The 16006-nt window shown below is 48.6% G+C and overlaps 6 protein-coding genes across 6 annotated transcripts; 3 read left to right on the top strand and 3 right to left on the bottom strand.

Moving 5' to 3' along the window:
- Positions 1 to 570: 570 nt before the first annotated feature.
- Positions 571 to 3844, top strand: N7537_000292 (Fibronectin type III domain protein; the record flags this gene model as incomplete). The annotated part of the gene is made up of 3 exons (XM_056891350.1): positions 571 to 614; positions 671 to 864; positions 921 to 3844. 3 exons carry the CDS (start codon positions 571 to 573, stop codon positions 3842 to 3844), a joined length of 3162 nt encoding a protein of 1053 aa, XP_056756345.1.
- Positions 3845 to 4218: 374 nt separating this feature from the next.
- Positions 4219 to 5617, top strand: N7537_000291 (tRNA guanylyltransferase; the record flags this gene model as incomplete). The annotated part of the gene is made up of 8 exons (XM_056891349.1): positions 4219 to 4232; positions 4289 to 4378; positions 4535 to 4666; positions 4722 to 4766; positions 4845 to 5020; positions 5099 to 5187; positions 5239 to 5343; positions 5405 to 5617. 8 exons carry the CDS (start codon positions 4219 to 4221, stop codon positions 5615 to 5617), a joined length of 864 nt encoding a protein of 287 aa, XP_056756344.1.
- Positions 5618 to 5810: 193 nt separating this feature from the next.
- On the bottom strand, positions 5811 to 6602 carry N7537_000290 (uncharacterized protein; the record flags this gene model as incomplete). The annotated part of the gene is made up of 1 exon (XM_056891348.1): positions 5811 to 6602. The coding sequence occupies one exon, from the start codon at positions 6600 to 6602 to the stop codon at positions 5811 to 5813; it is 792 nt and encodes a 263-aa protein (XP_056756343.1).
- A 636-nt stretch (positions 6603 to 7238) lies between these two features.
- N7537_000289 (WD40 repeat domain-containing protein) lies at positions 7239 to 9093 on the bottom strand (the record flags this gene model as incomplete). Its single annotated transcript, XM_056891347.1, has 6 exons — positions 7239 to 7379; positions 7482 to 7608; positions 7751 to 8088; positions 8215 to 8281; positions 8410 to 8509; positions 8781 to 9093. 6 exons carry the CDS (start codon positions 9091 to 9093, stop codon positions 7239 to 7241), a joined length of 1086 nt encoding a protein of 361 aa, XP_056756342.1.
- A 2500-nt stretch (positions 9094 to 11593) lies between these two features.
- N7537_000288 (class I SAM-dependent methyltransferase) lies at positions 11594 to 12933 on the top strand (the record flags this gene model as incomplete). Its single annotated transcript, XM_056891346.1, has 2 exons — positions 11594 to 11982; positions 12039 to 12933. 2 exons carry the CDS (start codon positions 11594 to 11596, stop codon positions 12931 to 12933), a joined length of 1284 nt encoding a protein of 427 aa, XP_056756341.1.
- Positions 12934 to 14176: 1243 nt separating this feature from the next.
- N7537_000287 (Set1-mediated histone H3-K4 methylation subunit Swd1) lies at positions 14177 to 15917 on the bottom strand (the record flags this gene model as incomplete). The annotated part of the gene is made up of 5 exons (XM_056891345.1): positions 14177 to 15260; positions 15326 to 15466; positions 15533 to 15621; positions 15727 to 15788; positions 15848 to 15917. The coding sequence occupies 5 exons, from the start codon at positions 15915 to 15917 to the stop codon at positions 14177 to 14179; spliced, it is 1446 nt and encodes a 481-aa protein (XP_056756340.1).
- Between the last annotated feature and the right edge of the window lie 89 nt (positions 15918 to 16006).

Here is a 16006-nt window from a genome sequence, read left to right as displayed (position 1 = left end):
AGGCCAATCCGAAGCAAATTCTAGAAATGCAGAGAGGCAAAGAGAAGGTCTGAACGATCAAAAAAAAGACTTGAGACAGGTTTTTGGAGAATCGGGAAGTTAAAAGGCCCATGTGACTGACACTTGAGACAATGAAGGCGGCTACATAACCATTGTCACGGGATAATATCAGCACAATGTCAGCCACGGAGATGGTGTTATGAAGTCTCAGCCTGATGATAGAAGAAGACACAAATAATTTATTCCGATCTACCCCGTACTTCCAACATTTGTTGGTTTCGTCAACAGCATTCAACGCCCAACACTTCTGATTATGTCAGCCTTGTAGAATGCCGAGGTCCCGTAGCGGCTGATCTCCGTTTGGCGCTAACCTGTTTTGGGTGGCTAAGGTTCTGGATCACGTGGGGCTTATCCCACCGCCCACTCCGGAGAGCATTGGCGATCCTTGCAAGTCTCCTGTATCCCGCTGCCCACGTCCAATGGGTTATAGATGTTGGGATGTATGAGCCGCTATACTTTGCATTTGACGCTTACCCAGCAGTGGTCCCTCGCGTGAGAGTGCGAGGTGTCATGGCCCTCTTTCTCGCTGCCTCGATCTTATGGGCTTTGATCTGGTAAGTCCCTTGTCTGTTCCGGCGTTTCCTTTGCTCAACTGACTCAATGTATGAAGGCTTCTCTACCGTGCGTGGCAGGTATGTCAAACTTCAAATGAGGTCCTAGTCGAGAAGCTCGGTCTCGACATTCCTCCGCCACCAGAGGTCACCCTCGAAGAGATCACAGCCCGTGAAATCCGCCTTGCTTGGAAACAGCCCGACTTCCATAACTCAATACATAAGCATATCATCCAAGTGAATAATGTGAAAGGTATAAGATACGCATGATACTTTTCTGTCACTAAACAAAACACTAACGGTCTCTAGTCGGTGAATCCAAACGAGCAGAAACAGCGGTGGAAATATCAAATTTGCTACCTGGGAATATTTATCATATCTGTGTTCTTTCCGTTAGTGCCGCCAACTTTCAGACGCCCAGTGCAATCCTCCATGTACGAACAAAATCTCTTCCGCTGTCCGAAGCCCAGCAGAATGGCAACGCCGGGGGTCCGATTATCCGCGCCTCGATCCCCAGGTCTACAGTAGGCCTGCCAACGCCATCTGCCCCGATAATGTCTCGCGAACATAGTGCAGGCCAATTACCGGGGAAACGGCCCTCCGCTGGACGGAAAATTTCACCCGCGGTTGGAAGCACAGACGTTTCACACAGCCATTTCGAAGAAACACTCAAGAGCAGAACAAAAAGCGCCAAAGATGAGACTTTGGAGCAATTGGCAGACCGCTTGAAGTCGTTACAGCACGAGAACGAGAACGTGGAGAAGCAGGGGGCAGAGGAGGAAGAAGAGCATATTGCACTGTTGAAGGACCTTGAAAAACAGCGCAGTGAATTGCGGAAGCGTGTCAGGGAGAAGGATGAAGCAAGTGGCGACTTGAAAAAGCATGTCTATAAGCTAGAAAGCGTCAACCGGACCGTGCAGGGCGAAAAGTCAAAACGCATGCGACTTCTTCAGCAGAAAGAGGCGGAGCGCAAGAAGCGCAAGAATGACATCCTGCGATGGCAGGAGAGGATTTCACGCATGAACTCCGATGCTATACAAGCAAAGGATGACAAGGCCAGAATCGAAGAAGAAGGGACGGTGCGAGCAGATGAGGTCCGAGCCAAGATCGCGAAAGAGCAGGGGGAGATGAAGACCATCGATGATGAGATTCAGGATAAAGGAGGACGGGTCAAGAAGCTTGAAGAAGAAAGAATGGGATTGCAAGAAGGCGATAGTGAAGATGGCAAGGAGCTGGATCGGATCGACAACGAGCGAGCTCGTCAGTGGGAGCACAAGCTGGGTAACCTACACGCACGTTACGCTACACTTGTGAATCTGCACACACAAGCCCAGCAACAATATCAAGAAGCCCAAGAACGTCTAAAGTGGCTTACAGCCCAACGACCCAGCAGCTCAGGACCCTTTGCCTTCCCGACCTTGGATCTTGATATGTCAAATACTGCCACCATTCGTCCCCGTCGCCATCGCAGCTCACTCAACAGCAATATGTCTTCCCCTCTGAACTACCCGGGTGTCGAAACGTCGTTTCCAAATACCGTCAACTACAACCCGTCCGGTCACTCGCCTACATTTGCTCCCAGCTCCGCGTTTTTCAATATCAATAACGGTATGGCCCTTCCAGGCTTGTCCGATCCCCCCGAGATCATGCGCTCCGATACGGAAGTCGCTTTCAACAACCCGCAAATGAGTCCCCGTGCGGATGCCCTCTTGCCATCCGATCTCCTTGGTGACGAGGAATCGCCGGAATTCCCACGATCTATAATTCGTCCAAGATTTGCAACTATGGAGGCATCCAGTACTCCCTTGGACAGCTTCGGTCACGGCCCAGTGTCGCCTGTTTCTTCGGACAGTCGAGCGGGCAGTATATTTGCCAGCCCACTAGAGACTCAAAATCGGCAGGATGAATCCCAAGGTGTCCATTTGTCTGCTGCTGGGGAAGCCCCGAAAAGCGCTTCCCGAAAGCTTTCTGGACTTTTCGGTTTCCACCGACCTCGTGGGAAAACCCTGGCAGATGAATCTCCTATGCTGGGTTCTTTGAAACCCGGTCAGAGCCAATCCTTCCCTCGCAATGTTGACGAATTGGATCCAATCGGTGCACGCCGGCGACGATCGAGCTATACTGGTAATTGGGCAAACCCGAGGTCATTGTTCCCTCGAAGCAACACGGCTGGTGTTACCATGGACAGCTCTTCTGATCATGCGCCCTCCCGACGAGCTGCTTTCTCGAATATCTTTTCATCCAGCAAGTTTGGCTTTGGCGGTGCTGGGACCCGTGGGAATCCCGATCTTAGCAGTGGGTACAATCAATTCAGTCCTCGACATGATCCTATTGATCCATCATCGCTTCTCGGTGGCGTTCGACGCGGTTCTCTATCCCCACGACCTTCGTCGACCTCATTCGACACACCAAATCAGCTTCCGCACCCCTCGACAGACAACCGCCATTTCGGGTGGCCATCGACTGATAATGCTGGACACCGCAACAGCCCGCTTGGATTTGACTGGGCCGCGCCATCCAATTGGTCTCGAGCTCCTTCTCGGCGACCTTCAATCCAGTATGGATCGTCGGGTCATCTTCCTCTCGGTCTAACCGGCGAGCCTGATTTCGTGGAGGACACGTTTGATCGCCATCATCGGCCCCTCCAGGCACCGATTGGTACTCGTCCGTCATCGTCTCATCGACCGTTGACCCCAAAGCTGAACCCCGCTGCTCCGGCGTTCACGGCGGTTCTCACGGGCGAGAAGTCGGAAATAGACACAGACAAGAGCAATGATCCCGATAGTCCATTTGATATTCACGAGTACGATGGATCTCCTTCTGACTCTCGCACATCTCGCTCCCTGTCCCTTTTCACTGGCGATTCATATGAATCCTTGGAGCGCATGCCATCCGGGACTTCCATGGACAATGCCTCCAAGGAGTCGTTCATTCGCAAGATCACGCGCAAGGGCAGTTCCAGCAAGTTCAGCTCATGGAAGGATCGCTCGGGGCTTTTCTCTAAGAAAGGTGAATCCTCGCAAGGTGATATTGACGAGGATGCGGCCAGCGAAGCGCAGCTCGGCAAGAGTGTCGATAGCACTGTCTCAAGTGTGACATCCGCGGACCGCTCCACCCGCAGCAGCCTAGGGTTCTTTTCTCGTAAGTCTCGCAAGTCTGACAAGGCCAGCGAGACTAGCGAGCGAGCCAGTGAGACTGGCGATGAAGAGATTCCTGAGGTTGAGAACTCATGATTCTCACATGTATATTAAGACCATCTTGGTTTTGTCCTTTCACTTTCATTTCCTAGATTCTAAAGTATCCTGCTCTCTTAGGGTTTTTGATATGCATCTCAACAACATACTAGTTTTATTTATGGACTTTTTCTTCTTATTATTATACATAACAACTATCTGGGTACACCTAGATACTGTAGTGACCCTATCGTCTTCACAGAAAATTATTGTATTAGTCTTATCCATCAAACCACTTCAAGTCCTCAAAATCGAACCCCTCGAGTGACTGGGGCAAATGCGGGCGGGCAGAAATCGCACAAAATGACAACCTTGGAACTTCCATTCTCCGGGCGTATTCGTCACTTAACATCAAAAGTCCAATAGATCAAATAATGGCGAACTCAAGGTAAGCATTGAAATTTCCAAAAAAAAAAATTTAGTCCAGCTACTGAAAGAACACAGATTTGAGTACGTCAAGTCCTTCGAGCAGCCGGATGTGCTGCTCCCCAATACGTGGATTGTGGTCCGCATTGATGGACGAGGATTTCACAAGTGAGTCTCCATCTCTCGTTACTTATAGGGATGTTCTATGCATAAGGAATCTTCATGCAAGAAGTATCCGTCTTCCTATGCGTATCTTTCAGCAACGTATGATGATATGGCTGCAACAATGCTTTCATCTGTGTACTCAGAGTCTAACATCCATAGACTCTCTGATCACTATGCTTTCGCGAAACCCAATGACCGCCGGGCACTAGATTTGATGAATGCTGCGGCAGTTGAGGTCATGAAAGAGCTTCCGGACCTATGCATCGCCTACGGAGTCAGTGACGAATTCAGGTATGTCCAGCTCGTTTCATTGCTATCCTCGCAATCACTAACAGTACTCCCTCAGTTTTGTCTTCCACCCTAACTGCCAACTTTTTGAGCGGCGCAATGGGTGAGTATTCCCTCTTTGCTTCTATCTCCTACAGTGTAATTTGCAACAACGGCCGTTGACAGGGCTTCTTCTATGCAGGAAACTAGTGACCACCATCGTCTCTACGTTCACAGCACACTACATTTACAAGTGGAGCGAGTACTTTCCTGAAAGACCTCTCCTGCCACCGTATCTGCCCTCTTTCGATGGGCGTGCGATTGTCTACCCAAATAACCGTATTCTCCGTGATTATATGAGCTGGAGACAGGTTGATTGTAAGTGACTGTCGCATGGCGATATGGTCTCGCGATACCCTGGTTTTGAACCACATATGGCTAACCTAATATGACTAGGTCATATCAATAACCTCTACAACACTACCTTCTGGACAATGGTGCTGCAAGGTGGAATGAGCAACACAGATGCCGAGCAAGAGTTAAAGGTGGGCTATTGTTCTTCCAATTCGAAGTACAGGTAATTGACTTGGTATCAGGGTACTGTGTCTGCGGACAAGAACGAGATTCTCTTCAAGCGGTTTGGTATCAACTACAATAACGAGCTGGAGATCTATAAAAAGGGAACTGTTCTCTATCGCCAGGTATGCGCCAATTTCCATGTCGGCTTTCATTCTGTCTTGGCCCATTCTAACATCTCAACAGTACGAGCTGGAGGAACCTAAGCCTACCAAATCATCTGCAGACGAAGAATCACTGGTGGTCGAGTCTCAGCAGTCAAGGTCACAGCAAGACAAGATCCGCAAACTGCGCCGGAAAGCACAGGTCGTGGTTGACCATGTCGATATCATCAAAGATGAGTTTTGGGAGAAAAGACCGTGGATTCTATCCGGTAATCCTGGAAAGTTACCAGCATAGCTTAAATTCAACACAAAAGCAAAAGATAGACATTTACATTTCCTATGGTTGCAAGTCGTGATTTCGCCAAACAAAAAGGGTATCTTGGTTTCTAGATGGCGTAAGATAAAACTGGTATATGCAGAATTTTATACATGGTCCTGACATGCATGTAAAGCGCTCCAATATCAAAATAGTTAGAACAAAAGGGACATCAGGCTTTAGCCTTCTTCTTGTCCTTCTTCTCCTTTTTAGACTTTTTTTTTGAGTCTTCAACGACCCCATCACCTCCTATGCTCTTAGCCTTCTTGCTCTCCTTCTTCTCATTTTTCGCCGCCTTCTCTAGCCGCGCAGCAACCTCATCCGTCTCCGTGTTCTCTGCCCCAGTCTGATCAGACTCCTGATCAATCGACGTGGGGGTGGGATAATCCTCCTCGGAAGCAGTACGCTTCTTCTCCTTCAAAGCCTTCTTCGCAAGCTTCCCAGCAATCTTCTTCTCCTTCCTCTCAGCCTTTGCAGCCCTCTTCACACGTCTCGCTTCCTTCCTCTCCGCCTTCTCCACCTTCCGCGTAGCCTTGGCCAATTTCCTAGTCGTGCGATCGCCATCATCCTCATCCTCACGCTTGCGCTTCGACTTGGAGGTAGAAGTAGACGTTCCGCTCTCGTCTTTTTTCTTATCGTTCCCCTCAAGTGTACCAGCCAACCCATCCCCCCTCACAAAATGCCGATAAAGCTCACTCGTCAGCGCGTTATTCTCGCGCGCTGAGTTGGCTTCGAAACTGTCATTCCCGACACCCTTCAGTGCATCTTCGAAGCCGCGCAGCCACCACTGGTTCGTCGGGTCTTTTGTTGTCTTCTTGCCCACGCCGTGGTTGTTCGCTTTGCGCGATACAAGGAGTGGTCGGGTGAGGCCTAGTCCACTGTGTGCGCCCGGTCGTTTGTTTGGGTTCAATGGGTTGCCGGGACCGGACCAGCCGTGTTTGATTAGGTAGGCTTGGGCGTCCATTTTGTGGTGGGTGAGGTGTTTGCCCTTGGATTGTAGAGTTTGGGTGGGCAACGAAGATTGGCTTTTTGAATCTTGGGTATTTCGGTTGGGTCTTGGTTATGTATGTTGTGGAATTGGAGGAGAGGGGATTTGAGAGGGTTCCTTGTGCAAAAAAAAGTTTGGATAAGGAAAAAAAAGGTTAGAGATAAGATTTCTTGTTCAGATTCACGTGACGGGCGGACTATGTACTTCTTTTTGTTTTTGTTTTTGTTTTTTTTTTTTTTTTTTCTTCAATAGGAATGGATGTATAGCTTTTTTGGTTTTTGAAAGAGAAAATTACTTTCTGCACAATGTAAATTCAGTTGATGACAACGTTCAAAAAAATACGTGGGTTTAAACTCAAAATTTATGCCCTAACAAAGGTCATAGGTCAGAAATATATTTTAATCTATAAAGTAGATACTATCAATCCAATAATCAAACAACCAATTAATTTTACAAACTACATTAATTCGAATAATAACGACATAACCTCATATGACCTAAGTGCAGGACTATCTATTTTTACCTTTTTTACCCACCCAAACACCCAATGATACACAACAGACAGCCGTCAACAGCAGATGCAGATGCATCCACCCGCACACAGTATACAGACTAGTACGGCTTGAACCTATCCTTCTTCTTCTCCTTCGGGCGAGCCTTTGCAGACCCAGTCTGGACTGGAGCATCACTCCCCTCAGCAGGTCTCCATGCCCGCACGAAGCCATCCTCACCACAGGTGAAGACTGATTGACTCTGATCGAGATAGTTGGGTTAGCGAGGGTTAAACAACGAAAGCCAAATCAGCCCAACAGATGTATGTAACATATCACAAGAAGCATTCCCTGAAAAACGTACCTGTTCATCCAAATACACTGAGCGCACAACCTCCTCGCAATGAGCACGGGGCAAGCGCCACAAATTATCCCGGTCTAACTTCCACGACGGGCTGGAAACGAGTGGGACAAGATCGAGACGGTTGTCACTGCAAGACATTAGTTAGCAAACACCCACAAGCCCAGCCCAAGAACCCAGAAAAATACAAGCACAACAGCACGTGTGCGTGTCACGACTTCTTCCGAGCACCGAACACAAGAAAAAGACACAAAACAAGACAAGAAACATACATCTTATTTCCAGCGGCGATATACGGGCCCTGTGCACTGACACATAGTTGCGCAACATACTCGCATCCCAGCGGGTCGCGCACGTCACCGAAATGCACGGGCTCGGGCTCCTGCGAGGAATCATCCGGGTCTGTGGCCGGGTACACGGAGAAGTGCTCGTCGTGGCTGAGGGCGAAGATGGTGCGCTCCGACAGGAACCCAGCATGATGTACGGAGCCGTGATTGATCACTTGCACCAGGGCTTCGTCTTCGTCTGTTACGGTCGTATCGTAGATGTTTACTAGTCCGTCCGTGCTGCCGGAGAGTAAGATGTTGCTGCGGGTCGGGTGATATTGGAGCTGTGTACCATCGGTAACAGGCAAGGTGCCGAGGTAATGGTTAGTCTGGCTGGTACTGCATGTGGGTATTGAATTGGATGGTGGGGGATGTTGGGGGCGCCGGGCTTAGAATGGAGGTATACTTACCTCAGTGATATCGTCGTTGTGGCTCTCCACATACTGAAGACTGAATTCCTGGGGGGAGCGGATGTCCCTATTTGTTGGTTAGTGATAGAACACAGCTGTTTCTGTTTTAGGGTTGGAAGACGGATCCCGATATGATCAAATGATAATGCTGGGCCCAGCATTCAAGTCAAGAACGAAGTATAAAATGAAACCTACCAGAATGCAACGACCGCCTGCGAAGAGACAAGCTCCGTTCCCGCAACAATAGTGTTTGTCTCCGGGTTACAAGCCACAGACAGAACAGGCGACTTCTTCGCTAGACACATGAAACAATGAATTAGCAAATATGTCTTTGATAACAAAGCAACAAAAACCCGCAACCAAGCCAGGACTATCCTTGAATCCAAGCGTCGATAAATTCCTCGAATATCAGTAATAGGCGACCGGAAATGCAGCTGCAAATCACAAAAATGCAGTGGTCCAAGCAGGTTCCCGAAGACAACCCAAACAGGCAACAGATGCATAAAAACCTCCAAAATGAAAACCAAAAAAAAAAAAAAAAAAAAGCTTAACCAAAACAAACTCACCCGTTTCCATCTCCACAACCGGACTCCCATTCCCAGCCCGAACATCCCAAACCTTCACCTTCCCATCACGGCCACCGGTAGCTAAGAGGTGCGACTCGCCCATGGCGAAGCTGCGCAATGCGGTAACACCGCCATTGTGAGTAGCATTTGAGATCACAGATCCGCGATCGAGATCGGCGGCATCAAACACCCGTAGCGAATCATCTGATGAGATGGCGGCGAAAGTCCCCGGCGCTGAGGGGACGATCGAGTAGATGTAATTATCTGCCGGCAGCGACAGAGTCGATGAGGCCACTGCTTTGAGTGTGTGCATTGTGCGATTTGGGGGAGCTGATAGTCCCGTTGCCTGCTGTGTGGCTGGAACTCGCTTTCGCTTTGGAATTTGATATAGAGAGGTTGATCTCTGGGGTGATCCGGTTGTGGCTGATGTGAGGGGCAGCGATCAATGTTTCCGAATTGGTGATTAATGTCTCTGACTTGATATGTGTGTTTTGATATTTGAGTTTTATGTATTATTGGAGCATTTTACTCAATTTGGCCGGTGAGGTCGGGGTTTGGCCAGGGAAAATTTCCTGGCGGGACGTGGGGCGCAATGTCTGTGTACAGAGCACGATGTACATGTACATCCCGAGGGTCCTGTACTCCGTCCTTATAATTCACTAATTTGTTTACTCAAATAGTATACAATATATTAACAAAATTCAAAAGATTCCTTTGGCTTATCACAAAAACCTCGAAATTGAAAATCCATTTGCTTCTAGTCCAGAATAAGGGGCAAGACAAAGTATGTACAATGTACGCTAGATTTTAGTCCCTCCCAGATAACTAACTAATGCATGATGCACTCTTGTTAAACCCAATCCCATGAGCTGTCAGTACCAAGAGTATTGGGCAGGTTTTGGACGATCAATATCCCTCAATGAGTCAGTCTCAGTGGCTGGAAAGACCAGGAATCAGCGCGGCAAGCGTTGGATCGCGTGAAATATACGGGGTACTCCATATATTAATTGTACAGGGTATGTAACATGCAAGGAGACACGGGGTTTGACCATAATTCTTTGTACCTTATGAGGAGTCCCCAACAATTCCGGGGCCGAAGGCCGAATAACATGGATAATAGGTTTTATTAATGTGAATCAGCACCCGGGCCGGGATGGACGGACCCGGTGTCCTGGGAAGCCCCAAAATAACCTAATGGGGAAAGACCCTGGACCATTATTGGGCTTGGGGGGAATGTTGACATGTATAATGCATGATATATACGCAGTATATGGAGGTGTAGGTGTATACCCCGTAGGTTAGAAAGAAAAATAAAAAAAGTGTGAAGGGTCTTGACACGAGTCATGACCTGACCCAGCGGGGTGGTCTTAGGGTCATTCTTACATGTCACAAAAGAATCCGTCCAAGTAAATGATTACCAGGGTCGGGGCGCAGCTAAAGTGTTGGTCAAGATGTGGTATCCGACTTGATTCGCTCCAATGTCACATCCACGGACCCAGGGCTCTGGGTTGCGGTGAGGGGGGATTTATCAGGCATACTACCTACAAATTGCAAGGTTGGACATTTTTTAATTTTTTATTTCAGAGCAGAATGCAGAGTGTATGACAGTCGGAGTACATAAACATTCCAAGGTTCCCCAAAGTGGCACCGAGAGAGTTATAGTTATATATAATATATACAATATATATAATATGTTATTTGTATGATATGTTATGTATATTATGTATTATACGGAGTATACACCGATTATTACTAGGCCAAGGAAGTGAAGAGCGCCACGCTTACCCAAGGTTACCTCGATTGACGCCTTTACCAGTCCGTTGGGCCCTCATCAAGTGGAATCCCTGGAAATGAGAGGCCCAGACGGTCCGCATCCCGCTAGGGCGTGGGTCGACCTTTTGGTCCATGTCAATCTAGCTCTTATGGAGTTTAGTGATTCGTAAGTATTCCTATTACGATTACTCCGTAGAAGGTCGAATTTTACATTCAACAAAGTCAAAAGAGCCAAGAAAGCAAAGGACTTATATTCCTAGGATTTAAGGACCCAAAGCCCTAATTGGTTTAGCTCCCTCAACCAGTGCTCTGGGATGCCTGTGCATGAAAAAGTCTGTACATAGATGTAATATAATATATTCGATTATGAGATTACGATTACTTTGTACGGAGACGGATTACGGATTACGGATTACGTAGTATAATTGATATAACTAAAATGAAATTATCAAATGTTTCATAGATCGACATAAGATCAAATATTCAAAATGTTCAAATTATTGTAAAAATGTCCAAGTACCCGATACAACGAGTACCGGTAGCGCGGATCGTACTTTTCTGCTGTACGGACTACTCCGTACTTCTGCACAGAATTCTGCACTAGACTTCTTTCCTCATTTTCCCTTCTCTCATCCTTGTTCTGCCATTCTCTTTCTTTGCTGGTTGCTTTACCCGCACCCCGCTACCCGTGGGCCCGACGGGAAGGAAACCGCAGCTTAACAACCTTAAAAAACCTCCTCCTCAGCTTTCTCTTGTCACTTGAAGTTGGAGCTGACGCTGGACATCAAACTGCGCCAATTTGAGCCAATTTTCCGAGAACCTCGAATCCCTGGGCTTCACGCGACCGTGCAATCCGCCCTGTGGCAGAACCTCTCATTTGGCTCGAGCTCATCACACTTGCTCGTGTGCTTTCGCTGTGGTTTAGTGTCTCATACCTAATCTGCTCTTTTCTTATTGTTTCATTCATGACTGGCATGATCGGTCGATTCACAACTGTCTCGGATATCTTGCGCGATCATTGATTGATTGCCGATATAAACATGTCTTACAGAGAATCTCCTGGGTCCTTTCCCGCGCCTGACCGCACGTCGCTGCCGAAAATGTTTACGAACGGGGATTCCAGGATGCGGCACCTGCCTCCCATAAATTCTCCACCCCCGCCCAAACGATACAAGTCCGAGTCGACCCCAGCGAGCGATGCCGGCCACTCTAGATACTACTCGCACTCCGTGGCGAGTGATCGAGTCCGATCACGACAGCCGTCTTCCGCCATGGACTTGTACACGCTGATCGACAGAGATCCGGTCGATAAAGATCCTCGCAGGAACGCTCGCTTTACTAGCAATGGATCGGTGGCCACGCAGGCATCCCACACGTCGAACACATCTCAAGTATCGCGATCATCTCCGATCATAATTTCTGATCGCAAGTATGTCACTCTATACTCAATTGTGTAGATTCAATGATTGACCCCCGTCCGAACAGGATTCCCGAGAAATACCCGAATCACAAGGAGAACGGCCGAACGTATCACGGCTATCGGAAAGGAATCTACCCGCTCCCGTGCGACGAGGAAGAACAGGACCGTCTCGACATATTCCACAAACTGTTCACGGTTGCACGGGCCGAGGATGGCTTGATCTATGCACCACATCCCCCGGGGTCTAGAATTCTCGACCTGGGTTGTGGAACGGGTATATGGAGCATTGAAGTTGCGAACAAATTCCCGAATTCCTTCGTGGTCGGTGTTGACCTTGCGCCAATACAACCGGCCAATTTCCCAAAGAACTGCGATTTCTATGCCCCATTCGACTTTGAGGCGCCCTGGACCTTGGGCGAGGATTCATGGGATATCATCCATTTGCAGATGGGATGTGGAAGTGTCGCAAGTTGGCCAAGTCTCTATCGACGAGTCTTCCAGCATCTCCGGCCAGGTGCCTGGTTTGAGCAGGTCGAAATCGATTTCCGGCCCCGTGTTGAGGATAAGGATGGCGAACCGGGACGCGCTATGGCTAGCTGGTACTCGACCTTGAAGCATGCAACTGAAGCCACCATGCGGCCCCTGGCCCACAGCTCAAACGAGACAATCCGGAATTTGCAAGAAGCGGGCTTCACTGAGATCGACCACCAGATTGTGGGATTGCCTATGAATCCATGGCATCCTGATTCCCACGAGCAGAAGGTGGCGCGCTGGTACAATTTGGCTATTTCTGAGAGCGTTCAGCCAATGTGCCTGGCTCCTTTCAGTCGGGTTCTTTCTTGGTCCAGGGAGCAGATTGACCGTATTGCATTCGATGTCAAGCAGGAAGCTTTCGACAAAAGAATCAAAACATACAACCTTCTGCACATTTATCAAGCGCGAAAACCCCTCGAGGAATAATCTGGTGAATCCTACCCACATGGCAATCGACCAAAGGGCAGCTTTTCCAATTTGAAGGAGGTGATCTCAACAGTGTTGGCTTCATTGCCCGAAAACCACACCCGCCTTGCCTGATCATCAAATTTAAAATAGACCGGGTCGCCGCTCACAGACTTTGGCTGGCCCAGAGTGCACTTGTCACGCTATGTTGAATGTGCTTCTGCTGCAAGTGACTGCAAATAAATGTTCGCTCCAGAGCCAACGGCCTCTCAGCACAGCTTTATGATTTTTTTTTTTTTTTTTTTGTTCCTAGTCCAGGTCTGTCTGAGAACCGAGATACTATCTCTGGAAAAGTGGTGGCCTTCTAGGTCCTAACAGCCGGAATGGGTATGAACATTGTTTAATTGACTTCCTATGGAGGTTTGGGGGGTTGACGGCTGACACGATGTGTATGTTCTTTCAATACGCTTCTTTCTATGCGCCCACGGTCTACTCGGGTCATGACTCTTATTTTCTTTCATTCTACACTACACAATTTTTTCTTTTTCTTTGTTTATTTCCTCCGCATGCTGGACTTTGCATCTCGTGGCGTTTTGGGCTTTCACCCGAGGATTTCAAATCCTTGAGGCTTGTGATATATACCCAGATTACTTTCCTATAGTTTCTGACACTTCCATTTGCTACCTGAATGACGAGTCAATATGTTTCTTTGGAATCTACTTTGCTCTTTGTATGCTCATCTCCTATATCTTTCTCTATTTTTGGTAGTAATGGTCTAATAGCCCCATGCACTACCTCGATGCATTTGTTGAGACGGACCAACGTCTGGAAGACTGCACCGTCAAGTCCAGTTCTACTACACCCGGGTTTAATTTACTATATTGTCAGCCTCATTATGATGGCAGGCTCTATTCGTTTTTGCAATCATTGCTGTCGATATTTCTCTATAAAGAACGTCTCGAATCTTGCAAAGATATACATATGTAGCTCTGTTAAACATAGTAGCACCTGGACCATTTGAATAATCATACATTCATTGACTACAGCACTAAATCAAACAAAGTGCAGAATCTTTTCCTCCCAACGCCGGATTGTAGACCAACCACCCCCGCCCTAAAGATGAACACCGCTATGCAAAATATGCTAGTACAGCTCTAACAACATCGGAGATGTAGGAGGTAGAAAAAGGTAACACGCAAAAAAAAAAAAAAAAAAAAGAAAAGAAAAGAAAGAAAGAAAGAAAGAAGCAAGAAAGACCTGCCAACTATCGGCGCCGACTTCTGGTAGTACCCCTCGAAGTCCCATTAGCCGCAGGCTTCTCCGCATCGCCATTGCCATTGACACCCTCTCTGCCAGCTCCAGGTGTCCTGCGTCGCATAGTTCCGGGCCCAACAGCAACAACATCCTCCTCACCAGAATCACTGTCCTCGATGTCCAGCAAGACAGGAAGATTAAACGGCTCAACGCCATCAGTATCCCCATCCCCCTTCACCAGATCAAGCGTCACAGCATCCGGCACCTCATCCTCTTGATCTAGCCGGCGCTGATGCACCTGCTCAGCTGGGTGAACATCGAACTCATCCTCCGCCTCCATGTACTCAACGTTCTCCTCGACCTCGCCGAAATCAGGTGCTAGCGCTGACCACTTCTGCGGCGACACGATCGACCAGGTGTAGATGCACCCGGTCTCCAGTCCGCATGCCACAACCATGGGTCTGCTAGGGTGCCATTCCACGACGCCGAGTTCCTCCCGTGGCCCCTCCAGGATCTTGACTAGCGAGCCGTGGCTGCGTTCCCACACGTAGATATCAGGGTTCATGAACGTTGTCGCGGTGACGAACTCGCCTGTAGATGAGAATGTCACGTGGTTCCAGCTGAGTCGGTTGACCACGTCTTGGAACTTGTGTTCCACGTGTAGCTTTATCGCGGATGGTTCCAGGTCGATCCCCAGCTGTGAGAGGTCGGGCATTATTACTGTGCGGATTACTCGGTCCGAGCTGTTGACTAGGAGGTCGCGTCCATTGCTGGCTAGTCGGAGTAGGATTACGACCCCGTTGCAGAGGCGCATTGAGTGGATTGTGGTGCAGGTTTGGGTTTCGATTATGTTGATCCAGCCTTTGGAGGTGCCAGCGATTATGTGGTTGCCGAAGGCTGTGAAGATGGTTACGCATGTCGAGTGTTTGGCGTCTTGCGCTGCTTGTTTCGCGGCTACAGCCGGGTCGACTTCTTCGCCGTTTGGGGCTTGCGGTCTGAGGGGAGCGGAGGGGAGGATTCGTTTGATTGGTTTTGTGCTGGAGACGTCTACCAGTACTGGTTGGTCTTCAAAGAGGGAGGCGACGAAAAGGAGGCTGGAGAATAGAACTGGTTAATTGATATGGCTTGACGAATAGCGGGGGAATCGAGGTAGCTGTACTGGTTGAATGGGTGTAGCTCGGCGATATAGACTGGCGCCTCGAATCGGACTGTGCGGATTCGTGAGCCGTCTTTGAGATCCCAGAGGATGCATTTCCAGTCTTGGGAGGAGGTGAGAAGGTAGCGACCATCGCGAGACCAGCTGGATATGTGGTTAGTATCTTGGAGTTCAACGTAAGTCGGGATGTTTAGTGTGGGGAAATTGTACCTGAGAGACTGGATCTGTCGCGTGTGGCCTTGCAATTTGCGCGCCACGCCATTGGTCTCAATGTCGAAGATCACCACTGTGCCATCCACCTGGAGCATGTCTTAGTCTTCTGGCCGATGTGTGATGTGTCTTTTTTTGTTTTGTTTTGTTTTGTTTTGGGGGGGGGTTAGGGTTTGGTGTTGGGGTTCACGAACTCGTCCAGAGGCAAGATAGTCGCCTTTGTGGTTGAAGCTTAAACATGTCGCATGGCCACTGCCTATGTTGCGTTGACTCGGTCAGTAGTCTTCATTACCGGGAAGTGCGGGTGGAACGTACTCAGTTTCTCAGTCAAGGTATCTGGGTATTCCTGCGCCAGGACAAATGGATCGACGAGTGAGAGATTCATTGCGATAGATCTGTGTAGATGGAGGTGGATATCTGAATTCAAAGTGAATCCTCAGCCCGTTAAATAGGCCAGGATAGTAAATGGTGTTC

This window comes from Penicillium hordei, assembly GCF_028827395.1.
Source record: "Penicillium hordei strain IBT 12815 chromosome Unknown utg000001l_segment0_segment0, whole genome shotgun sequence".
NCBI classification, from domain to species: Eukaryota; Fungi; Ascomycota; class Eurotiomycetes; order Eurotiales; family Aspergillaceae; genus Penicillium; species Penicillium hordei.
The sequence above is the reverse complement of the archived record's forward strand: the minus strand, read 5'-3'. Positions and strand labels throughout refer to the sequence as shown.